This window comes from Bos taurus, chromosome 21, assembly GCF_002263795.3.
Source record: "Bos taurus isolate L1 Dominette 01449 registration number 42190680 breed Hereford chromosome 21, ARS-UCD2.0, whole genome shotgun sequence".
Classification (NCBI taxonomy): domain Eukaryota; kingdom Metazoa; phylum Chordata; class Mammalia; order Artiodactyla; family Bovidae; genus Bos; species Bos taurus.
Window position 1 is genome coordinate 33,840,180 of NC_037348.1, and position 16,497 is coordinate 33,856,676.

The following is a 16,497-nucleotide window of genomic DNA, read 5'->3' on the forward strand; positions in this document are numbered from 1 at the left end:
GAGTCATCTGATTTCCTGTGCAGGTGAAGGCGGAGGCTCCCAGGAGCCGCACCTGGAGGGGAGGGGCGCCGGGGCGGTCGGGCGCCGGCGCCCCGCCCCGCCTGCCTCGCTGCACTTCCGGCGGGCGCCGCTCGGGGCAGTGTGGAGTCCGGTCCTACCGCGGCGCGCGCGCTCCCCTCTCGGCTCCTGGCCGGAACCCCGGCTCCGGGAACCAGGAAGCGCCCGGCCGCGGGCGCGGGCTGTCGGGATGGCGGGGTCCGGCTGGGGCCCCCCGCGACTGGACGGCTTCATTCTCACTGAGCGCCTGGGCAGTGGCACGTATGCCACGGTGTACAAGGCCTACGCCAAGGTGGGTGCGGGGCGCCTTGGGGCTTCTGTGCGAGGCAGCAATTGGGGGCTCGAGAACTTCTGAGGTTCTGGCCCTGGTGCCCGCCAGACGCTAAGCAAGCCCGGGCCGGGAAACGGGGAGAGGTTGAGACGGCGTGAGCTAAGGGTGCACGGCTTGGCCTGTGCCAGGTTGACCTTCTGTGGAGGAGGTGTGCGGTGACCGCCGCAGATAGGTCTTCAAAGCAAATAAACACCGCTGTTGTGCGGAGAGACGAGTGAAGACCTCGATGGAGCCTCGGCGTTAGTGGCTGAAGACTAGGCTCCAAACAGGGAGGATACCTGTGGGCTAGGAGTCTGGGGCAGGGTTCTAGAAGGCTGGACCCACTTAGGAAGCAGAGTGGGCAGTTTAGAACAGTGAATAACATGCCTTAGCAGGGGCACTCTAGAATACAATGAAAGGGATTGTGAAGCAGAGAGGCTAGTGGGGAAGCCAGGATTCCAGAATCTGGGTGCCTTACTGGCCTGAGAGAGGGCAGCTGGGCAACCTGGATGCTGGTGTGAGTGGGTAGGCCGAGAGAGGAGGAGCAGGGCAGAGGGGACCAGAGCCTTCTGGCCATGCATGGTTCTTGGTCCTCTCAAGGCAGAGCCCTTGAATCTCCTGTCCCCACAGAAGGATACTCGGGAGGTGGTAGCCATAAAGTGTGTGGCCAAGAAGAGTCTGAACAAGGCATCCGTGGAAAACCTCCTGACAGAAATTGAGATCCTCAAGGGCATTCGACACCCCCACATTGTACAGCTGAAAGACTTCCAGGTGTGGGCTTGGGATGGGGTGACCACCGAAGGGGGCTGAGAAGGGCCACTCTCTTCAAGCCTCCTCTCTGCCTCTAACCCCAGTGGGACAGTGACAACATCTACCTCATCATGGAGTTCTGCGCAGGAGGTGACCTGTCTCGCTTCATCCACACCCGCAGGATTCTGCCTGAGAAGGTGGCTAGGGTCTTCATGCAGCAGTTGGGTAAAAGCCTCTGACCCCAGCCTGATGCCCCTTCCCATGATCTCTGCTCTCCCACCCCACCCCTGCCCCAGGCTTAGAGTTGTGACACTCTTAGCAGTTGCCTGCTATCCCAGCTTGGATTTGTAGGGCCCACCCTTCGTTTTGCCCATCCCTGGCTTAAGGATGCTGTGAGAGAGATGGAGAGGAGTCCCATCCGTGGGGAGTACCAGCTTCCACACGTGAAACATCTTCAGTAACATAAAGACCTCATGGAGCATTCCGAAGACCCAAGTGTTTTGCCAAGGAGAAGAGCAAGGGCCTAAAGGGCTGGGACATCTAGGGAGGCTTCTAGGAGGAGGGGAGACTTGTGAAGGAGCACAAGGGAGGAAGGAGGTCACTCGAGGTGGGCGTGAGGCAAAGTCTTAGCAGTGGGGGGGAGCCTGGTGCTTGTATGTAAAGCATTTGGTGTAGGGACTTTGCTGGTGGTTCAGTGGTTAGATCAGACTCTGCGTTCCCAACGCAGGGGGCCCAGATTCAATCCCTGGTCAGAGAACTAGATCCCACATGCTACAGCTGAGATGTAGCACAGGCAAAAAAAAAAAAAAAAAGCATTTGGTAGACCAGGCCAGAACTGGGGTTGGGCAGGCAGGTAAGAGAGGGGATGGGAGAGAGGCTTCTCTGACCTGTCACTCTGCACGGTTCCTACTGCCTAGCCAGCGCCCTGCAGTTCTTACATGAACGGAACATCTCTCACCTGGACCTGAAGCCACAGAACATTCTGCTGAGCTCCCTGGAGAAGCCCCACCTTAAACTGGCAGGTATGAGTCTGGAACGGAAGGTGTGGAGGTTTGGAGGGTGGTGTGCAGAGGGCTCCTTCTGCCTGGGCTCGCTCAGCAGCCCTGGTTCTCATGGAGCCCTCGAGTCATCAGACAGCGACAGGCTGGGATGTCCAGGGACGGGCCCCGTCACCAAAAGGTAGGGCCTTTCTCAGGCTACCGATGCTTGACTCCAGCAATGTGATATCCTGGGTGGGGTCAGGGTTCAAAGTGTGACCAGACTTAGTCCTTTATCCATCACCGACTATGACTCAGTCTGGGGCAGTGTTGGAAAGTGTGGAGTGGGAAAAGGGGTAGTTGTGGCCCCTGATAAAATTTGGAGAACTGACTTGAAGCTGGAGGCCAGAGAGGTCCACTGAGCTGAGTAGGACAGTGAGGGAGAGGTCAACCCCTAGTGAGCCCTTATCCTCATTGGTGTGGGCTTCCTGGGAAAAGGTGTGCAGGGGGCTGTGCAGGATGGGTAGAGTATATGCCCTCAAGGAGGTAGAAGGGTTTGTAGTGAGAGAAACGACATGAGCAAATTAGGGAAGTGGGGTTAATCCTGGTGAGTCTAGAGGGTGGGAGGAATCCCGCCCAGGAACCCACGGGTAGTCTGTAAAGCAGGAGCAGAAACTGAGCCTGCTGCCTGGCCTCTTGCCTGCAGACTTTGGCTTTGCACAGCACATGTCCCCCCGGGATGAGAAGCACGTGCTTCGTGGCTCCCCACTCTATATGGCTCCCGAGATGGTGTGTCAGCGGCAGTACGATGCCCGTGTAGACCTCTGGTCTGTGGGGGTCATCCTGTATGGTGAGAGCTCTGTCCCCTGCCCCCACGTGGAGGCCTGCACTGTCAGAGCATCCTCAGTCAGAGCATCACTGGGCCACTCCTGAAGGGTTTTAATGAAAACACTGACTTGCCTGGTCTGGGGCCCTTCTCCAGGAGTGGGCCAGGCCCAGCTTGACCCTATCCCCTCCCAGCCTGCCCTCTGCCTCCCTTCCACAGAAGCCCTCTTCGGGCAGCCCCCCTTTGCCTCCAGGTCGTTCTCAGAGCTGGAAGAGAAGATCCGGAGCAACCGGGTTATTGAGGTAGGTCTAGCAGGGCCTTCGAAACTGTGAGGCGCAGCGGGAGTCAGGGCCCTGAGGTGGCAGAGCTCACTGCCACCTGCACAGACTGGGGTGTGGGCTCCAGGCCACCACTGTGGAGCTGGGCACGCTCTAGCCTGACAGTTGGCTCCATGCAGTCCCGGTGACCCAGATCAACCATAGTGGGGAGCAAAAGGCCTGCCCTACAGCCTGTTTCAGGTTCCCCACAGGGAGAAGGGCTTCCCAGGTGGCTCAGTGATAATCTGCCTGCCAATGCAGGAGACACAGGAGATGCGTGTTCATCCCTGTGTTGGGAAGATCCCCTGGAGAGGAAATGGCAACCCACTCCAGTATTCCTGCCTGGAGAATCCCATGGACAGAGGAGCCTAGCAGGCTACAGTCCATAGGACCACAAAGACAGGAGCCTGGGGAGGAGGCTTGGCTCTCACTGGCTGTCACATTCTGACCTGTCACTCTTCCTCCTTGCCTCATATTCTCCATCTGTCAGTGTGTGTCTTGGGGGCCCCCCAGGGCAGGGTGGTCCTGACAGGCCTTGGGGGCTGGGGGCCAGGGTGCCAGAGCTGAGTGTGATCTGTTCCACCCCTACCCCCGCAGCTCCCCCTGCGGCCCCAACTCTCCCACGACTGCCGAGATCTGCTGCAGCGGCTCCTGGAGCGGGACCCCAGCCGCCGCATCTCCTTCCAGGACTTCTTCGCCCACCCTTGGGTAGACCTGGAGCACATGCCCAGTGGGGAGAGCCTGGGACGAGCAGTGAGCAGCCAGTGGAGACGGGTGGGCTGAGGGCAGGTGGGGGGTTTCATCGACCCCTTTCAGTGGTTACCAGGTGACCTGCCCAGCAGGAGGCAGAGGGTGGGCTCAGGGTATGGATGACCCCTTGCGGTGAGTGTGGGGAGTGGGCATGACTCCCGATCTGCCCTCCCGCAGACCGCCCTGGTGGTGCAGGCTGTGAAGAAGGACCAGGAGGGGGACGCTGCGGCCGCCTTGTCTCTCTACTGCAAGGCCCTGGACTTCTTCGTCCCCGCCCTGCACTGTGAGTGCCAGGCGGGTGTGGCAGGACAGGGTCAGCCACAGCCACAGTGGCTGGGTACCAGAAGCAGCTCCTCTTCCAGAATTTTGTGGGAGACAAGACAGTGGAGAAATCTGGAACTCATTTCTTTGGGGGATTCCAGAGGGGTTGGTGTGAGGCAGGGGTCTCCTCGCTTCAGAGGCCTCATTTAAACCCCCATTTTCTGCAGATGAAGTGGACGCCCAGCGGAAGGAGGCAATTAAGGCAAAGGTGATCAGAGTCCCCTGAGGACATGGGGACGGGTCCCAGGGCCTCTGGGGGTTGGCTCTCCTAGAGGAACCTCCCTCCCCAGGAAGGGGTTCAGGCTGGCCTCAGTTGGCCCCTGCAACTGATGTTGCAGTTTGGGGCAATCACTGAGGACCCAAAGGGAGAACCTGGAGCTGGGTGCTGGCGAGGGAGGCAGTGGGGGACAGCCCTTCCTCAGCCCCTTGCCCTCCAGCAGGTAGGGCAGTATGTGTCCCGGGCTGAGGAGCTCAAGGCCATCGTCTCCTCCTCCAATCGGGCCCTGCTGAGGCAAGGGACCTCTGCCCGAGACCTGCTCAGAGGTAGGCCCTGACCCCCACTGACCACCAGTTCCCCGGCCACTTCCCTCCAGCCCAAGGGGGAGGGAGGTGGAGGTAGGTGTCCTGAGGTGAGAAAGCAGACGGCCCCTGTCACAGTGCATCTTTGCCCCTCATCCCAGAGATGGCCCGGGACAAGCCGCGCCTCCTGGCTGCCCTGGAAGTGGCTTCGGCTGCCATGGCCAAGGTTTGGAGCTGCTGGGAGGGGTCTGGGCGGGGCAGGAGGAGTCCAGGTCGTCCCCCTAGACAACCTAGTGTCCATGTGGCTGCAGGAGGAAGAGGCTGGCGGGGAGCAGGACGCACTGGCCCTGTACCAGCACAGTCTGGGGGAGCTGCTGCTGCTGCTGGCAGGTAAGGCCCCAGCCCCACCTCCCCAACGGCCCCTGGCCACCCCGCCCTCACCACGCACCCTCCCTCTCTCTGCAGCGGAGCCCTCAGGCCGGAGGCGGGAGCTGCTTCACACTGAGGTGCCCACTGGGGTTGGGAGGGTCGGTGGGGATGGGGGGGTGGGGTTCCTCTTCCCCATTTGCCCTGCTTCCATGTGTGGGGACCTCCTTGGGTTCCCTCAAGGTGCCCCAGGTCTGGGAGTCAAACCTCACAGACTTGCTAAGTTGGTGACTCCCGTGCACGTCATCAGGGCTCAGGTGCTTGGGTCAGGGCAGAGGGACAGGCAGGGTCTGGGAACTGAGCAGCAGTCAGGAGGCTTCTGGAGGAAGGGGCAGAGAAGGACTCAGGCAAGTTGTTCTGATGAGGCAGAGGATCCCAGGGAGCATTAGGAGTGAGAAGGAGCTTGACTTGAAGGCCTCTCCTCACCCCGCGTCCCTGGGCATGTCTTCCCTTGGCAGGTTCAGAATCTCATGGCTCGGGCTGAGTACCTGAAGGAGCAGGTCAAGGTGGGCATGTGGGGACCCACACTGGGGCGAAGCTTTGTGCGTTCTGTTCCTCTCTGCCCATGGCTGTCTGTCCCCTGCTCCCTGTGCTGTGACTCCCTCTCGTTACTGTCTGAAGGCCTCTTCTCACAGTCTGTCCTTTATGTTCTGCAGATGAAAGAGTCTCACTGGGAAGCCGAGACCCTGGACAAAGAGGGGCTGTCGGAGTCTGTTCGTAGCTGTGAGTCCTGCCCTGGGGTCTGACCCTTCACCTGAGGAGGGATGAAGACTGGGGCAGCCCTAGATTCTGCCTCTCTTGCCGGAGACCCGAGACTGACGCTCCCCACTTCCCCTCCGCAGCTTGTACTCTGCAGTGACCCTGAAGGATGATCGGACAGATCACTGGGAACTGGGGACACACCCCAGCTGGCCCCCAGAATTCTGTGGCCTTCAGCAACACTAAGGAGCAGGCTTCCTGGATGGGCAATTCTGGGACCCCCGCATACCACAGGATCCCCAGCACCCCTGGGCGACTTCTAACTCCCTAGAGAGTCTAAGAGCCCATGGTGTGTGCCGGGAGCATGGGGCCTTGGCCTGGGGTGGGGAGAACTCTGGGAGAAGTGTGTTTCTGTCACGTGACTTTTGTTTGGTGGTTGCTGGGCGCTGAGCCTGTTGATTTCTGGTTTTGCTCTGAGATGAGGGCCAGGGCCCTCTGCAGGGCACTCCTGCTTTTTTCACTCCCTGCCAGCAGGCAGCTGTACCCACCCCTGTCTTTCCTGGGAGCCTCACCTCCCTCTGTGCACTGGAACAGGGCTTCCAAGACCCCTCAGGGACCATCCATCCCACCATATGCACTCAGCCCTGCAGAGCTCAACCAGTCTTCCGGGAGCTGACCCCGGCCTACCCTCTCGATATTTTAAGATTATCCTTCATGCATGAAAACAATATCTTTGGTAGAGATGGGGCAAATTTGAGAAACCCATGCCTTGTTCTTGCCCTGGTCTGGAGGGCACAAGGGGAGGGGTCCTCAGTCCTCATCCCTCCCACCTTCATCCCTCTGAGGAATGCTGGTACTGACCGCAGAGCTGGTCCAGGCCTGGGACGGGGAGGCATGCGGGCCCCAGGGGAACCAGTGATCCAGGGACCTGGCCCTGGGTCTGACACGGCTGCTCCACCAGTGTGTGACCCCAGGCAAGCTCCTCCCCTTTCCCGGCCTGGGTTCTCCCCATCTCTCCAGTGGCACTGTCGCTCTCTCCTCAAGCCCCTGCGTGGGCTTCCAGGAGAACAAAGTGTCTTTAACCTGGAAAGAATATGTCTACCTGGAGTTATTTAGCCTTTTCTTTTCTAAACAATCAGAGAGGGTGTTAGTGATTTCTAATCCTTCTGTCCTTAAATGCCTCCTTGGGGCAAGAGTTGTCTGCCTTCCCTATAGGAGACTGGGTGTAAAGAATATAATTCATTGTTTTTCTATTAAATTATTTTCTGAATTTCTTCTTCTCTTCTTGCCTTGAGAAAAACAGCAGAGAGAGCCCCAGCTCACAGGCTGGGGCTAGAGGGGCTCCAGGAAAAGCTGGGTGGAGCGGGAGGCTGGGGGAGGTCATAGGCTGGGGGGAGTGAAAGCCACATCTGCCCCCTGCCCTCAGCCCCAGGGTTTCCGGGAGAGCCAGGCTGACCTACTACCAGGCCTCCCACCGTCCAGGAGAGCAGTGGGGAGCCGCAAGCGCAGGCCTCAGAGCCCAGGGAAGGCCCTTCCTGTCTGCACAGGGAGAAGGGCCCAGTGACCACAGTGATTCTGCTGAATGTCTGTGCTGCACACTGCTCGTCCCAGACAGGACCCGGTGTCTCCGCCCCTTCTCACCCTGGGCCAGAGAGCCAGATTAGGGAAAGGGCATCCTCTAGGGTGTGTTGTGCTCATGCTCAGCTCCCAGGGCCCCCCAAGTTGGGGTAGTTTCCAGCAGCCCTCCCCCGACCCTCGGGTGGGAGGAGCATCTTTGGGAACTTAGGGAGATGGAGCTCGCCCCCTTGGGCAGCCACCAAGGCCCGAGTTCCCTTAAAGGGCTAACTTCTCCAGAAGCCTGACCGTTGGGTGGCAGTGTGGAGCAGTGACCTGGAAGGCAGGAAGCAGAGCTAAACTCCTGGCCTTGATCTGTGGCTCTGAAGCTTGGGACCCATTGAGTAGCCTGTTTCTCAGTAAAATGAGGATGAAGGTAAATGCCCCGTGGGAACCTGCGAGGATTAAATGAGCCTGGCACACAGAATTCAAAAAATGTTATTTTCAGAGGAATGCATTCAGATTATTTTTGGGAGTGGGCTGGACAGAAAACCCTCTGAGTAAAATGAGAAGGAGGGAGGAGAATGAATGGATCCAGTTGTGGGGATAAATTGAGAGAAATGGATGGGAGGGAGAGTGGGAATGAGGAAGGATGGGGTTTGTGAAAGACTAATCGAATAGAAGGATAATGGGGTAAAAGCTTGGCCCTGGAGGCCCCAGTTTCTATTTGTGATGTCTGCATTGGCGATCTGAGGACAGGGGTCTGATACTATTCTACATGTGATTGTGGAGGGGAGTGGGCCCCCATGGGGGCACTGGGTATAAGAAAGACCTGAAGCCAGAGGCTGGCGGAGGAGGCCCTGGGTAAGGTGTCTAAGCCACCTGCCAAGGGGGGAGGCGGCCCAGCCAGAGGAGGTGGGGCTCCCCAGGACTTTCTTTAAATGACAGGCCTGTGGGAAATATGCTAATCTTTTTTAATAAGTTTTTTTCCCTAGGAGCAAGAGTTTCCATCTCTCACCTTTAACACTCTGAGAGTGCCCAAGACAGGGCAGGCCACCTCTCCCTCCCAGCCTCTGGGTGCTCACCCTGCCGTGCCCTCACCTCCACTAAGTCCCCCAGCCCAGCCAGCACTGGGCCCTCTGTCACCCAAGGGGCCAGCCCTGGGAGAAGCAGATGGGCCTCTGGAGCAGGTTGAGGGACCCAGGCGTCTGGCCTGCCTGACCAGCTAGGGTGAGGAGGACACAGAACCTCGGCTCCTGAGGGACGCCGTCTAGAAGGTCTGCTGTCCTCAGAGGCCAGCTACCATCCAGGCCCTCCCTAAGAGGGAGGTGGCCTGACCCCGAGGCTGGGGTGTGAAAGAAGGGGGCACTTTCCCCAGAGCAACTCACACCCACCCCCGCCACACATACACAGATACTAACAGGCCACAGGCCACAGACATCTACAAAAACACTCACATACCCATGCAGACCCCACACAGACTTGCAGTCATGATCAAACAGACACAGGCACGGTTCTTGTTGGTTAGAGACAAGGCAGCCTCAGCGTTGCTGCTTCCCCAGACCTAGCCCAGCCTGGCTCCCTTGCTCCAAGCCTCACACGGATTCTGGGAACAGCGATTTCTGGCAGGCACCGGGTGGGAGGCGGGGCAGCAGGCTCCATGGTTCCCTCGTACTCCCCTCATGTGCGGCTCCCCACCCCCAGCCCAGCCTCAGGAGTCAGCTGGGTCAGTAGGCACTGCCAGCAGCTCGGGCTCAGCAAATGGACATCCCCCAGATGTCCCATTGCCTGCCCCTGCCGGGGCCTCCAGTGTTGGAGGAGGGACCATATGGCCACTGGGGGAAGGGAAGAGCCTCTCAACTCCAAACCCATCACCACCCTCTCCAGCTCCTCCCTGGAGATCGACTGGCCTCCAGAAAGTCATTTCTCTCTGTACCCCTCCTCCCTCTGGGAACCAGGCCTGGGCTGTCTGCAGGGGTGAAGGCAGAAGGGGGCTTGAGCCTGGCAGGGGCCAGGGGTCGCCACTTATCTCCCTGAAGTCCCCTGTTTCTGGAGCCAGAGAGCCTGAGGGTGGGGGTGAGAGGGAGCAGGCCAGCCAGCTCTGTTGTCTTTCTCCTGAAAGAGTGAGGGGGTTGGAGGGGCTGTCTTATCACCTGTCAGCATGTCCTGTATCCTCAGACTGCCTGCGGGGTGAGAAGGAAGAAAGGAGAGAACAGGAGGGAGGGGCCGGGAGAAGAATGATACCTTCCCTAAACTATGGTGCCCTAATGGTGGGACTTGCATTGGTCTGGAAAGTTTTGGTGGTGAGTGGCTTTGTGGCTGTCACATCACACCCGGAGGATGGACTAGTCATCAAGAAAGTGATGGTCTAAGTGGGAGTAGAAGCAGGATGGGAGGACTGAGGGGCTGAGGGCTGAGCGTGCGGCAGATGCAGGGGGCACTCCAGCTTGGCCAGGTCAGCCTCACGTTGAGGGCATAGGTGTTGGGTGGGTGAGAGCCAGGAAGGAGACTGAGGGTTGGAGATGAGAGGGCCGTGGGCTGACAGGGAAGTTCAGAGAGCAGGGGAAGGAAGAGCGAGGTGGGGAGGCGAGCAGAGCCTGTGCACCCCTCAGCCCACCCTCCTTGCCCATCTCTGCCTGAGCCCCAGAGCCTTCACTGCCCTCTCCACCTCGATTCCAGGGACAGGCAGACAGGTCAGGGCCCCTCAGGGTTCTCAGGCTGTGAGCAAGGAGCCAGAATGGGGGCTCGGCCCCCTCCCACTCCCTAACCCCAGGCCCCAGCCAGCCCATTTTGTGAGGGTTCAGTGAGTGTTCACTCCCCGGCCTCCCCACGGCCCGCATCCCTGCTCTTTCGCTTTGGTCCTGCAAACCACTGAGGGGAAAGGGTCTGTCCAGTCCCATTAGGCAGAAGGCCCCTGGAGGGCGGAGTGCTGACGTGGGCCTTGCTGCTGATGCTGCCGAGGTGGCCCATGCCCCACCCCCCACAACCTGGGGCCAGAACTTGGTCTCCTCTAGCTCCAGGAAGGTCAGGAGGGGTTTTTGTCCCATGACCCTCCTTGGGGGCAGCCCAGGCCCCTTTCCCTGGGGTGTTCAAGAGAGAAGACCCAGCGTGACAGCTGAGCATCACTGCCCAGATCCGGGGCCTGCGTCCCTCCCTGCCCCCACAACCGAAACTGCCAGCTCATGGAGATTGTTGTTATTCCTTGGTGGTTTGATTTGTTCTCTTTGGGCTGGTTAGTTAAAGCTCTATAGGGTCTTCTCCCATCCTAACTCATCGTCCTCTCTTTCTCTCCCACCTCTCCCTCCCCACATTACCTACTGCACAGGTTTTATGTTTCTTGTTCTTATTTTACAAAGGAACCTAATGGAAGCTTTGCCCTTGAAACCAAACCCCAAGATGGCTCTTCTGCCTATAAATCTTGGCTGGCTTCTCTACAGTCCTGTGTGAAACAGGGGCACCAGGATCTGCCTGTAGCACCTTGCTCCTCGCAGGCCTCTGAGATGGCCTGCTTGCAGAGCCTCCTGGTTGGTCTCCTGGATAACCCCCACCCTCGGGACACACACATAGGTGAGCAGGATGAGATTTGGACTCTACACTTTTTTTTTTTAAGAACAAGTTACCATTTATTGATATGGTCCATGTGCCAAGGGCTTTACAAATGGCCACCCTGTGAAACAGGTGTTATTATTATTGAGTGGGGCTCTTAATATCACAGCGAGGGAGGAAACAGGCTCAGAGAGGGAAAGGGACCTGCTCAAAGTCACACAGTAGTGCCTGGGCTGGAAGGCAGTTGCCCTGCCTTCGTTTTGTTACACCTTCGATGGCCAAGATGTGGAAGGGGATCGGCACAGGTGCCAGAGACAGCTGTGGTTGAGTCAGCCCCTCCTGCAGGCTCAGGTAATGCCCCAGAGGCCCTGCCTTCCCTGGTGCAGCCCATCTAGGTGACTGCTTGAGTATCTTATAGGAGCTGGCACTCCTATGAAGCTGTGGATGAGGAGGTAGAGAATACCCCTCCAAGGCCAAGGTTAGGGGCCTGTGAAACCTGAGACTCCTGGAGGTCAGTAAGAAGTGAAATAGGCAAGTCATTTGGAATTTTTATTTTTCACTGAACTAAGAGAGGAAATCCAGCTATGGAATCCAGGGAGAGTTCTACAGGAACAGAAAAGAAATTGGCTGGGCCCTGGGCCCAGAGACGGCCTGGAGCCTCCTGGGCTACTGTTCAGTGCCAGCTTCATCCTTGGCACTAAGCCCCTCACATAGCATCACTCAGCTTCCAAGAGCCAGAGCCCACAGTGGCAGCCGCTTGAGACTATGGCTGCAGCTGCTGCTCTACCCAAGGAGGGGTGTGGGACTGACTCTCAAGGGTCAGGGAGGCCAAGCTAGGAAGTCTTAGAAATCACCCAGTCCATTCCAGTTGTATAGACAATGACTTGAGGCCCAGAAAGGGTGGTGGGTTTTAAGGAGAGTAAATGTGGAGACTTGAACTCAGGCCTCCTGTCTGTTGTGAGTGTCTGCTTAAAGCTCCCCTGAGCATATCTGAGTGTTGGTGTCTAGAGGAGCTAGGCACCCAGGGGAGCTGGCCCGTGTTTGTGTCTCTGTGTGCCAGGATGCATCTGTGACATACCCCTCTGAGCACACCAGGATCTCTGTGTCCCTCTGTGTGTCCCTCTATGGGTTCTCCTGTGTGCAGGAACTGGGGCCATGGTCAGAGAGGGTCAGGTCTATTCCTACAATCCTGGGAGACCTTCCCAGGCTGAGTAGGGATGGTGGGTCCTGAGGGGTAGGGTGAGGAATGGGAACTTTGCTCCCAGTGGAGAGGGTGAGAGCAGAAGGCAGACTGGAGCCCTGGATGAGAAGGGTCCTGGGGCTGGCCTGGGGCAGGGAGACAAAGCCAAGATGGGATATGGGTCCCTGGAAGCTGAGACATGCTCTCAGCGCTTGTGTGGGCCCAGCCCTCTGGTCACCCCCGTGGGTAACCCCAGGGGAAGTAGTCACATGATGTGGCACTTCTCAGCTGATTGCTTGAGGTCCCCCAATGTGCTGTGGGCCTTGTCCTTGAGTGAGCCGAGGTCCAAGCCAGGGAGGCTGGCCAGCTGCCCAAGGACCGAGGCCCTCTCCTCCTCCTCCTCTGTGTCCTCCTCAATCATCTTGGCCAGCTCCCGGGGCAGCTCCACATCTCCACCTGCCATCTGGATCTGGCTCTCGTCTGTCTCGTTCTGAAGGGAAGAGGGAAAGGGGTGCGATGGGGTTGCAGGTCTGTGGGGACTCAGAGTTGAGGGGCAAGGAGGAGCCTGGACTGTGTTCCAGGCCCCAGGATTCTGGAACTCCAGGTTCCAGTGAACTCAGCCCCCCTTCTCCATACCAGAATCAAGCTTTTGACGCTTGGATATGGAGACCTTGCCCTTTCACACGGCCTGACTTCACCCTGAGATACTGAAGGTGAGACACTAGCGCAGTGAGTAATGACAACATAAAAATACTTCGGAGTCAGACTGAGTCAGCTAAGTTGTGTGTTGACTGTCATTAACTACACTGAAGAATGTTACCCATCACAGTGATGGATTCCATTCATCCAACACCTATCACATGGCTGACACTGAGCTGAGTGCTTTTAATGCTCACAACACCACTGTGAGGTAGGTGTTATTTTCTCCATTTTACAAATAAGGAAATTGAGGCTCAGATAACTTTAGTAATTTGCCCAAAGTCACAGCACTAGGAAGTGGGGGAGCTAAATGTAAACCTGTATCCCTCATTCCAACGTCTGTGTCCTCTTTGCACAGCACCTACCTACTGATGTTCATTGCACTTCCCTGTCCCTTTGGGGGCTCTTTGGCTTTCCACTTTATGTCCTACTCAGTTACAGCCAAGTCTTCTCTCTCCTAGGGGACTCAGAGTTCTCTGATGGCAGAGTTGTTTCTCTTATACCCTTAGTGCAAGCATTTGAGGAATGATCCATTCCTAGCTGAGTTTGAGTCTTCCTTTGAGAGATTTTCAAAAGACTAGTGCCCTGTGGGAAATCAGAGGCAGCCAGGGGCTCAGTAAACATGTACTGAATGAGTGAATATGACGTTCACATATCTAATCCTCCAATTCAAGTGGAAGATCAAGTTCAGGTGTAGCCTGTGCTTCCTTTTCTCCTCAGAGTCTAGCTTCTGGGCAGGGGGAGTGGCCTGTGCCTCAGTTCCCTCCTTAGGCAACAGGAACAGAACTCTTACATGATCATCTGATGCTGCAGAGCCTAGAGGAGACATCCTCCTAGCTACTTGGGCAATCAAGGGGGTACTTTACTATCTGCAGACAGACTTCATACTTTGGAAGGAACCAGGGGTCTGGGAGCAAGTGCAGGCTCAGCATGTACGGGCTTGATCTCTTTTCCCACTCCCATCACTCTCTGGCTGTGTATGACCATAGCCAAGTCCCTTAATCTCTCTGAGCCTCAGTTTCCTTATCTGTAGATGTGGGTAGTAGCTACCTGGCAGAGTTACTGAAGGGTTAGGTAAGGGCATGAAGATCAAGCACACAGAAGGTGCTGCCTTCTCTCTGTCCACCTCCCTCCCTGGGTGTTTAGAAGTGCCAAGAGATTTTACCCCTGAGGTAGAATCTACTGCCTTCCAACTCTTCATCTGCCTAGGCCTGACTCTGGGTTGGGTGAGTGGGGGTTGGAGGAGAGAAGGGGCCTGGATTGACTCCAGAAACACAAACCCATCTGGACTGGGCTACCTGTCAGCATCAAGCCCTGGCCCTTGGCAGGCACTAATTAACCGTGAATGAGTGAAGGAGTGAGAGAATCGTTAATTTAATCAAACACTCCTTGAGCGTTGCAGTGCCAGGAGTACGGCAAAGGGGTCCGGAGCCCACAGCTCGGGGTCCCGGATGTGTCTTGCAGCCCAGGGTCCTAAGCTTACCTTGGGCAGCCGATATTTGTCTCGGAAGTGGCTCCGCAGCGTGGCCCGCTCTGCCTTCCTCTGCGTGAACTGCGCGTCCCGCTCCATCCTGTGGGGGCACCGGGGGCGGAATCACCGCCGGGGCTGAGAAAATGGGCGGGGCCTGCGAGGAAGGCGGCGGGAAGGGTCTCTATGTCCTAGCCGAAGTTTACTTGGCTCCCACCCGCGCCGGCCGGTATGTTGGGTGCTCTGACCAGCCAAGATCAATCTTCACTGTCTCTCCCTGGTATCACAGTGCCCTTTATTGCCTCCACACACGTCGCCCGATGCAGCTATCAGGGCACGTCTGTCTGGCTTTCCGGACCCTAACATAGGTGGCATCTGACTCGGTCTGTCTTTTCTTTTTCTGACAGGTTGTGTCAGTGTGGGGAAAAGTATTTGGGACAGACACGGGTTCGCATCCTGGCTCAGCTACCACTTTTTGTCTTTGAGTAAATCATTTATTTTCCCGTTTTGTAAAATGAGGATAAGATTTTGCAGCTCACAAAACTGTTATCATGATTAAGTGAAATAATAGCTAACATTTAATGGTTTGCCATGTGCCAGGTGTCTTGCTAAGGGGTTTATGTGCATTAAGTATTAACCCTCATAAACATATACGGCATGTTTTATCACCACCCACATTTTACAGAAGAAGAAACTGAGGCACAGAAAGGTTAAGGAACTTGCCTAGGGTCACCCAGCAAAAAAGAAGCGAAGCCAGGATCTGACCCAAGCAGCCTAGTGTGGAGCTGAGCCCCTAACTCCACTCCAGGTACATCTCTGTCCCAGCATTGTCCGCACACAAGAGTGCCCTCATCTCAGGATCTGTCTCCATGACTGATTCTCCCTCAGCTGCAGCGCTTTTCTCTGAGCCTCAGGCTGAGAGGAGCTCCAGTTGGAAGACACAGACGGCTGAGACCAGATCGGATTAAGGGATTACTTGTTTCGTCAGAAATGCACGTGCCCCCACATCGTCTCAGGCCCCTGTCGCCCCTGCCCCCACTCCCTCTGGGCCCAAATGTAAAAGTGGAGCGGGGTTCTAGGTTAGACATGGGGTGGCTCTGGGGACAGGCTAGAGGGCCCGGCCCTTACCTAGTCTGGAAAAGTAGGGGAGGGGCTCGGGGTCTGAGACTGCCCTAAGGGTGGGCCGGGGGCCTCTTGGGGGATGGGGAGGGCCATTGGAGCCAGGAAGGGATGCCACTCACTTCTCTTCCACCAGTTGCTTCTGATACTCCTCATACTCCTCTCGGCTCATGCCCTGCGCTTCGGCGGCCGACTTGTCCCCGTCCCCCTTGTCCTCGCCGCCCCCCAGGCTCCCAGTGAGGTTCTTCAGCTGGCCGCCCACCATGGTCTTCACCATGAACGCCATGGTCTTCGCTGACCCGGGCACCGGGCGCCGGTTACCACGCGGCGGGCACCCAGGCACGTCCGCTCCTACTTCAGCACTAGGTCTCAGGGACAGCTCCCGCCGCAGGCAGGCGCCCCACGCTCTGCACCGCCCACCGCCCGCCCCTGCCCGGGCCCGCCTCCATAGCCCCAAACCCCTCCTCACAGGGGGCGGGGGGCATGCACGGGGCTGAGCAGACTGGACCACGTGTCCGCGCCTCACTCCCGCCTCCCCAACGTGCCTCCTTCCATGCCAAGCTCCGCTGGGCACTGCTGACAACGGATTGGGGCTGCCGTTAAAGGGGGGGGGGGGTCGCTCCCCAGGGGAATGACTTGTGCTTTTATGCGCCCCAGAACCCTGCTATCCCTACTTCCTTCTCCCCCGGATGGCTGATAACCAGGATTTCAGCTGGGAGGTGTGAGTAGCCCTGGGCTCTGCCCCAACCTTCTTTCCAACCTGCCGCCCTAGCAGCTGCCCAAAGAGCTTGATGCTGAGAAAGGGAGGGAGACCAGAGAGTGGGGAATCCCAATTATGGCTCCATTGGTTGCCTCTCAGAGTTCTCGGTCACGCGCCTGCCCTGCTGACCCCTGGAGCTCCAGGGAGAAGGGAGAGAGTTGTTCATTGGTGATGCTGGCTGGGCTGGACCAGGAAGGGCACTTGGAGGCACCCTTCCTT

At 57.6% G+C, this 16,497-nt stretch overlaps 2 protein-coding genes across 3 annotated transcripts; one reads left to right on the plus strand and one right to left on the minus strand.

Annotated features, from left to right (window-relative positions):
- The first annotated feature begins 206 nt into the window (after window positions 1-206).
- ULK3 (unc-51 like kinase 3) lies at window positions 207-7,226 on the plus strand. 2 transcript variants are annotated; one of them, NM_001045934.3, is made up of 16 exons: window positions 207-349; window positions 998-1,138; window positions 1,222-1,342; window positions 2,035-2,139; window positions 2,801-2,944; window positions 3,140-3,222; window positions 3,835-3,990; window positions 4,165-4,270; window positions 4,476-4,516; window positions 4,749-4,851; window positions 4,989-5,053; window positions 5,139-5,217; window positions 5,293-5,333; window positions 5,712-5,759; window positions 5,910-5,976; window positions 6,096-7,226. In NM_001045934.3, exons 1-16 carry the CDS (start codon window positions 248-250, stop codon window positions 6,110-6,112), a joined length of 1,419 nt encoding a protein of 472 aa, NP_001039399.2. In that variant the 5' UTR covers window positions 207-247; the 3' UTR covers window positions 6,113-7,226. The 2 variants fall into 2 exon arrangements, with proteins under 2 accessions (NP_001039399.2, XP_059734957.1); XM_059878974.1 differs by lacking the exon at window positions 2,801-2,944 and having other exon boundaries at window positions 214-349; window positions 6,096-7,222.
- A 3,876-nt stretch (window positions 7,227-11,102) lies between these two features.
- Window positions 11,103-15,903, minus strand: CPLX3 (complexin 3). Its single transcript, NM_001077889.1, has 3 exons — window positions 15,641-15,903; window positions 14,415-14,502; window positions 11,103-12,722 (listed from the first exon to the last, which is right to left on the minus strand). The coding sequence occupies exons 1-3, from the start codon at window positions 15,802-15,804 to the stop codon at window positions 12,498-12,500; spliced, it is 477 nt and encodes a 158-aa protein (NP_001071357.1). The 5' UTR covers window positions 15,805-15,903; the 3' UTR covers window positions 11,103-12,497.
- Between the last annotated feature and the right edge of the window lie 594 nt (window positions 15,904-16,497).